This window comes from Crocodylus porosus, unplaced genomic scaffold, assembly GCF_001723895.1.
Source record: "Crocodylus porosus isolate Cpor-Errol unplaced genomic scaffold, CroPor_comp1, whole genome shotgun sequence".
Taxonomy (NCBI): Eukaryota; Metazoa; Chordata; order Crocodylia; family Crocodylidae; genus Crocodylus; species Crocodylus porosus.
Genome location: NW_017728913.1, coordinates 7134147 through 7142804, shown reverse-complemented (window position 1 = coordinate 7142804; position 8658 = coordinate 7134147). Strand labels below are relative to the sequence as shown.

At 37.7% G+C, this 8658-nt stretch overlaps 1 protein-coding gene across 1 annotated transcript in view; it reads left to right on the top strand.

The window, feature by feature from the left end:
* Positions 1-8658, top strand: part of TTC29 (tetratricopeptide repeat domain 29) — a 194736-nt gene that overhangs the window by 67062 nt on the left and 119016 nt on the right. Inside the window, exon 7 of the mRNA XM_019534441.1 lies at positions 1723-1808. Within this exon, the coding sequence (XP_019389986.1) occupies positions 1723-1808 (86 nt within the window). The remainder of the gene's footprint in view (positions 1-1722; positions 1809-8658) is intronic.

The window sequence follows — 8658 nt, the reverse complement described above, 5'->3', positions numbered from 1 at the left end:
CAGGGGGCTGGACTCGATGATCTCCCGAGGTCCCTTCCAGCCCTAATGTCTATGAAATCTATGAAATCTATGAAATCTAAGTACATCCCTCTTCAACATTCAACCCATCCTAAGTCTTTACTAAGGCATTTTGCTGAATTGAGACTGGAGACTGCTTACCAGTCACTAGAAATTCAGGCTTTGCAAAGACCATTTTTCAAGGAGAAAAAGGTTTATTATCTATGGCAACTCTTCTGAGGACATGTCCTCTGTAAAGACACATTTTCCCATTCTGTTTTCTTGACACCTTGGTATCATCTTAGAGATTTCAAGTAGTGTAAAAGAACCAAAAGGTTTTGGCTCATCCTTTATAATTTTATTTAATATGTTCAGTTTTATAGATAGGTTGTCTTTGTGACATTGGAAATTAGCAATTTAAAAGAATTCCAACATTTACAAGAGCCTAAATTCAAGTTTTCATGACAATACATTAAGAGAACTTGAGGTAAAGGTAAATAACTTCCTTTTATAATGTATGTGTACAGGTACATTGGGTGTGTTAGCCTTAATTCATTGGCCTGGAGGTCATGGTGCAAAGTTCATTTTCCAGGCTTTTTATAGATGAATGATGAGTTTTTTGGATGGTAATACAAATTTTTATATTTTGGTAGAGTTGAGGTGATATTGTTGCCATAATGGTCCAGGAAATATGAGAAAGGCAAGAATTCTTGTGAGTGAAATATTTTACTGGACCATCTCATGGTTGGGAGAGAGGCATAAGGAAGGGTACTATAATACCTGAAAGCTTTAAGTCTATGCCACCTATGCAGTTGGTCAAATAAAAGATATCACCCGTATGAATTTTTGCTTCTTCCTTTTATATTTTGGATGTCTTTCCAATCTGCTTGCTTTACCAATTAATATTTGTATATATTACCCCAAACCCTGGGATGAATTTTGAAAGACTGATGTGTAAAATGAGTTTGATCAATTTTATTACTAAATGCAGGGATCCCATTTTATTTTGGTAGGTCAGTGCCAAGAGGCCAGGAAGCAGCCAGCTTTTGCCAGCAGAGTTCAAGGAAGTATAGCGAGAGTACTCTGCTCTTCAGGTGTTCTCTATTGCTATGGAATTTCCAGGGCTCCTTTCCAAAAAATTGTGTTATGGCAGTTTTAAGCAGCTCTTGCACATATCAGAGTACAGCTCAAACATGAGATTCAGAAATTTTAACTGATACCTTGATAGGTTGTTCATTCTGTCCCATCAAATTTATATTTGGTGCAATAGAAAATGTCAGACAAAATATTTGACATGTATTATTTAGTTGTATTATGTATAAATAGTATACATAATGATTATATATGTAGCTAAATAACTGAGATACTGTATTGCATTTAAATGTAAGGTGTTTATTGACTTTGGAAGATTACAGCAGTACTATTGAACAATTCATGATGGAGAATTTTACAACATGGTAAACTCTTTGCTTTGTCTCATGAAGACATTTGTACTACTTGCATTTGTTATTTTCCTTAATTAAATATAAATGAGCTGTAGATTTAAAGTAACTCTTAGCTCTGTTCGTGGAAAACATCAGCATGTTTGTAAAGAAACAACAAAATATGAAGAAAAACTTCATATGTTATTAAGAAAATCCATGGACTTTATTTTCAAGAGCTGTCAGCAATAATGTCATTTGTTTAGACTATGACTGTGTTTGTAACCTAAGTTCTATTCTTTAGGTGGTGATAAGAAGATGGAAGGAGAAGCTGCCTATTGCTTAGGTTTAGCATATCATTCTGCTGGAGAGGAACAGACAGCAATATTAGTAAGTTTATTAAAAATGCTTCAGTTATTCCCATTGCCTTTCTCTGCCTCCTTGGAATTTTCTTGGAGGCTGTGTACAAACATGCATTTCTAGAGGTGGGAAGTTTCCACCTGCTCCTTGTGCTTTCCCGAGACCAGGGACTTCTCAGTCTAGAGAAAGTGTGGGGCTTCTCCAAGCTTCTCCAATCTTCCCATTTCTGGGGGGACTGGAGCAGTGGGGCAAAGCCCCTGCACACTTCTCACACTGGAGTTTCTAGTATGAGGAGCAAGCATGGACTTTGGCACTTGGCTTCTGGACACAAGGAGCCAAGCAGAAACAGCATGTGGCAAACCCCTTGCCCACTTCTCACAGCGGAGTCCAGCGTGTGAGAAATGGGCGTGGGCTTTGCCACACTGCTCTGTCCACTCCACTCCCAGGCACCAGGAGCTGAGCAGAGGGAGCAGCATGGAAGACTCCCTGCCTACTTCTCATACTGGTGGCCTTGGACTTTGGAAATCACAGGAGCCTTTATATTTCTACAAGAGCAATCCTTTTGGCTTAATGTGATATCTTTTATTCGACCAACTAAATAGTTGGAAAAATTGTTCAAATTTTCTAACTATTTAAGTGGTCTAATAAAAGATATCACATTTACCCAAAGAACCTTGTCTGCCTATGTCTTTAGACAAGAATGGCTACAACCAAAACCCCCAAATCATTTTGGCTTTACATTTAAAGAAGTGGGACCCTGATCTTCCATTCTTGGGTCAAAGGTTTTATAACTATTAAGATGCTATTGTAATAACCTCTATGAAATATTTGGGGGGGAATATGTTATAAATGTTTCCTTCTTCCTTCCATTAACACTTCCATCCTGCCAAGTTTTACTTCGTCCAGATGCTGAACATCTGAAGTGTGGGAGAGGGGTTTTCCCTTGATGAAGAGTTGTAGGATGGTGTTGTCTCAGCAGTGCTGCCAATTGACTTCATATTCTTCACCTTATTCTTTCCCCTAGAAACTTCCTATACATGATTAAAAGGATGGGGGGAAGTTCTACTTATAATAACTCCAGAAAAGAGTACTAGTTATCCCTCTGTACTTTCTTGGATCAGTTTGAGAGGAAAGATCAGTGCCAGCTCAGTGTGCTTCCACCAAACACTACTGAAGTATGGTAGCATTCCATGATCAACTCAAAAATTGTCATGAGGAAATCCAGTAGTATGAGCATAAATACACATTGTCTTGGTCTACAGATACAGGCAAATGCGTTCATCAGCTTGACCAATGTTGTCTCTGTTCATGCCTAGCCTTAAATCAGCTGAGAGTGATCCAGTGTTCTAGCAAGGAACAAACTACATGGTGAGTGTGGCTCTTCACTATGTGGTTTTGTTACTGTTTTTTTAACTTGCTCAGAAACTGGACAATAGCTGCACTTTGAATCAAGCAAGGATCTCTTCAGGTTTGGCTGGCTTATTGTGTGGTTTAGGGTAGATGGTGGATTTCTGTGTTCAAAGGTGGTGATAATTTGTCATGTGAGTTCAAGAAGCCTTTGGCAATCTTATACAATAATTCCAGTGACCTAGGACTTCCTACTATATAAATAAACTGAATTCTAGAAAGGCGAGTGTTATGATATTGGTTCTGTAATAGGCATGTCATTTCTGGTGGTCAGAGAAACCATCTGGTGCTGTAATGGAATAGACTGCTAAATCCTCTCAGTCAGATGAGCTGAGGTCAGAAGTTGAATAGAAGTGTTTCACACCAAGTAAACAGCGTGTGGTTTGGAATAATTTTACAAAGTGATACTTTTGGCAGAGGAAAAGGATCTCTTGACCATTTCCAGCGCTAGAGTACAATAGAGTAGGTTAGAATTTCTTGTGCTAAAACTGGTTAGCATCTCTGCAGGTTTCTGACCATCAACTCTGAAAGGTTTTGTTTTTTCCTTCCTGCAACTTCTTTAGCAGGTTGACAAACAAAGAAACGTGTGGATGATAAGCAGGCAGCATCAAAGTGGATGACCTAGGTAAAGGCTTCTTCATGGACGTGTGATTTTTTTTCCATTACTGGGAGATGTTCAGTGACCAAGAGTAGAGAAATATCCATACCATTTAAATATCAAAACCAGACTTGATACTGTTAAGACTATTTGCAGACTGATATCATCAGGCAGTTTCCTCTATGATGTTTTCTGGTTTTTTAGGCTAAAAAGACAGATTAAAGATAAGTTGATAGTTTATGACATTGTCTTCTTGGTCCTCAGTGAAAGATTACTTTTTGGGAGGGTGCTAGAACCTTGGCTTTTGAAAGTGGAATAACATTTTTTTTTCCTTTGGTATACTTTATATAATACTTTGTGCTTTACCCTTTTTTTTTAATCATACAAACGCCCTTAAAGAAGTGGGAAACAAGTTGTATTTTCTGTGAAATATGGAATGCTGTCCATACAGTACACAATATAAATGGGATATACTATGGTAGACCACAAAATATTATAGAAATCCTTATTGATATTGTAATTTGTTTCTATTTTCATAATTTGTGCATATAAAAATCACACTATCATTAACTACAATTACTTCATGAATAGATAATAAAATGGTATTTTTAAACTCTTATAAATGAAGTTTTTAAATTATAAGAAACTGACAGACAACTTGCATTTAGAAATATAGATAATTTTCACTCAAGAAACTATATACTATATTACAAAACAACAAAAATGGTATTTCAATTCATACTTTCCTTTCATCCTCAGCAGCAATCAAGATATATAGAGCAGCAAAATATTGGTGGTTTACAATGCCATTGAGCACAAGTTGTCTTTACTTTCCAATTAGAAATCATTGCCTAAAATTTACCCTTCTGTTCTCAGTTTAATGGTCTCTATATCCAAGGGGAGCTCAGATGCTTACAGAGATGAAATCATTGCAGCCTGTCCCCAGAGGACTTCTGGTTATCATTACACATAACATGCAGACAATACTGCTAGGAGCCAGTATGCCTCATGGTAATATGTAGTTCATCACCAGCTTCTATAGCATGCTAAAGAGGTCTTGCCACACAGCTTGGGACTATTCGGGTGTAGACTCAGGGGTCTCAGCAGTTATTTTCCTGCTTTGCATCAGAGTTTTCATCTTCTTTATCCTTTTGTGTTGTGGCCCACCTCAGGCAGTCTCCTTCTAGGGGAATCTAAAAGGAACAGCTGTTACAGATACTGTTTCCTCCAATTGTTGCCACTTGGTTCCTTTTGCCATTTAAGGCGTCCCTCCCTCTCCCAACATGCATACACACCAGCATGCATATAAACTTGTTTCTCTTTCATTCATCACTTTATCAGTGGAGAAGCGTATGTTCAAAATATTCATTATCTGACACAGTAATTAAAGGTTAAAATGATTAAGCTGCAACCTCTTATATCAAATATATTTAACCACTTTGTGTATTAGAGTATGTTTATTGAAGATTTGCTTTCCAAAGCATGTTAAACCTGTATAGTATATGTAGACTGGCAATTTGTTGATATATACATTTTTGACATGTATAAATTCAGTTATCGAAGTTTGACTTCTGTGAAAGTATTCAGATGTGTAAAGATGTGCAGAAATCTTTGCAAAACTGAGGCCTAATTATGTTCCTTTGTGGCATTTTCACTACGTCTCAAGTAGTATGCAGTTTATATTCGTGAGTAATTACTGTTTTCTAAATGTTGTTGAAGTACAAAGTCTAATACATAGACTTCGTCATGGGATGGTATGAATTTTGCCAAGGAAAGGTATCTGCTTGCTACTTTATAAACTAACCTTACATTAGGATTTGCTATAGATATCTTTCATTAAAATTGTTTTGCTAACCAACTATTACAAGTAACACATTTTGTGTAATTAGAAATCTTGTATATGACAAGTGTCTTATTGTGATACATGTTGTGTGCTTTTATGTTAATGTAGATTTTATACCTGAATTTTCAAAAGCATTTTAAGAAGCTAAATATCCAGCTCCCCTTGTCTTTCAATTAGTGATGCATGTCCAAATCCCTTACTCTAACTCTTCTTGAAATTGTCAGTCTACATGACTTGAGTATTCATTTTATAAGTATGTTATTTCAAAATGTTTCTCATTGTAGGTATTAGTGTGTGTTCCATATGGTGTATGCTTTAATGCATAATAATAAAGAGATTGCAACATTAAGCACTGCAACCTATGCCAAAAGAAGCATGATAATTTATGATACAATGTCACACCCATGAATTATCAAAACTTGTAATGCACCAATTACAATGGCAACATTCTTTAGAAAATTTATGAAGTTATAAAGCCCTTTTAACATCTAAAATGACCCCATTAAAGTAATCAAAGATGATTTATGACTGTAGTCTGTATTTCTAGAGAAGTATTACACCCCAACATTTATATCAAAGCAACTGAAAATTTTACCTTAGCTTACACAGCCAATCAGAATGGAAGTAGTTATATCCTGGGATGTAGGTCACTCTAAAGTTATTGGATACACTGCTTATAAGAAATCTTTCTAGTCATTTATATCTCTGTGTTCCCTGCAAGAGTGTTTCCTGCTAAGTGGATTTTCCATGAGATAGATCTGATTAATTATGCACTGTTCTCAGTGACAATTTATTTTGAAATATAATTGAGGAGAATGAACCTCATTCCCTTGACAGTCAGCTAATTCTTGACCTATGGGTTGTCTGCCACTGTCTGTACCATTAGCTCCATGCAGCAAAGAAGAAAAGGTTTTGCTGCCTACCATACTGCTTAAAGTTCTGGTATATTGATTAGGAAACTGAACTTCAACAGCAATTAAGCAAGTTTTGACCAGATGGCTAATTTAGTTTTAAATTTGACATATCATTCTTATCATTACAGGTAAAGTTGCTTAGCAAACTGAGGTTCCCAAGGACTTCCTACTGTCCAACAAATGAAGGAATTTTGAAATTCCTTTCTGAAGTGTGATTGGCTGTTCTTGCAGACTATCCTTTCTTGGTCAGTAGTTTATAGTCAGCCAACATTTCGGGGTCCTTGTTCTCTGCTTGCAAATGAACTCACATGCATATGAAGACCTTGATGCATGGGAGCCTTTAGGAAAGATCTGATTATTCCTGGAGGCTGCATTCTTATTGAAGCACTTTTAAAAAGTCCATAAAGCTCTGTTGGGGTAGGAAAAAGTTATGTTGTTCCTCTGAAAGCAGGAAAATAAAACCCTTTTGCATCTAAGTGACAATAAACTTCTATGGTTTCTCCTAAATGCAGGGAGAAAGTAAGTATACAGAAAAGGTGAGTATCTTTTATGGAGATCTGAGGTTGATGAGTCAGCTGTACAAGTATGACTAAGGCCCCTGGAAGATATTCATTTAAAGGCGTAATATGATCTCTGCCCAACAGGTGTGCCTTCTCCCATGCTACATGTGCGGGGCAGGAAGCATGAAGATGAGATCAGGGATAGGATCCCAGTTGGATCCAATTGCCAGTGCCGGGGAAACATGGGATCATGCCAGTGCAGAGAGAGCCCTCAAGTAGCCAGCCAGGTGTCTGGTGCACCTGACCTGGAGTGCCAGTCAGATCATCTGCACCCTCAGCCTTGGGAGTGCATCAGAGTCAAGGTCTCTGATGTACGTCTGGGACTGGGACCCCAATCAGCTAATTAGCCTGGCAAAACATTCAATTTAAGGTGCAATGGGAACCAGCTACAAAGTTAATACACATGTTTTGTGTAATACACTTGTGGCTTATTCCTTGTTGTAGTGAACCATTAATTACATGAATATGTGGCTGGATTAACTGGTGAATCAGGCTTTAAGTATAACTTCTGCTAAGTGCCTAAGTTGTATATTTATGCAGTACCACTGTTGCCAGGCATTGCACAATTATTGGTCACAAAAATATCTTGAGTGTAATGCTGATTGAAATGTGGATTCATGTAGATTAAGAGTCCTAAATTTCAATATTAGAATAGTATCACTGTATGAAACCCAGGCATTCAGTTAATTTGTTTAATGTCTCCAAGTCCTGATTTTGAAAGAAGATACTGGAAGTTTCCCATTACTATGTGGGAATTTCTTTTATTACTTTGGATAGTTATCTTTATCTTACAAGTTTGCCATGAGAGAGCTCCCAGAAGAGAAACATGGAAGGAGAATTTAGATAGAAGCATTAAGCGGGTATCATGTTTACTTGAATATAAGATAAGGTCTTCCTCCCCTGATCAGCATAAGGAAAAAAGCTCCTCATTTTACATTTGTATACAAGGAAACTTCATTAAATACATTGCCTATCATTTATTTAACTGTTGCCAAAAACTGCTGTTTAGTAATAAAAACGAACTATGAAGTTGATTAAATGCTGCCAACACTTAGCATACTTTAAAACACACAACCCATACTGGGAAAATATACTGATGGGGCCTTTTTATTTTGGCCCTTAAAGCAGTGGGTGGCTGTTCCCCCCCCCCCCCGGAAACTGGCACAGGGGTACCTCTGGGTCTGGAGGTACTGCAATAGTAGGCCAGAACCAGGAGTGTCAGAGCCAGACCTGATACCCTCCCCTTGGTGCCAAAATTCTTCATCTTAGCCCAAAGGCTGGGATGTTGATGTGAACTTTTTATGTGTATGTGTGTAGCCCTTAAAAAAATGGGTGTGTTCTCCTTCTGCAGGGAACTGGCACCAGGCTTGGAGGTATTGCAATACCAGGCTAGCACTGGGAGAGTCAGAGCCAGCCCCGATATTCTCCCCTTGGTTCCAGAAAATGTTAAAGTTCAAGTTACAAAGTTCAAAGCACAAAGAAACACAAAGACCCAAGCAGGGGCCTACATAGTAGACAATGGGAGTAGGGGTGGGAATGCAGCTAAGTTACATATGAA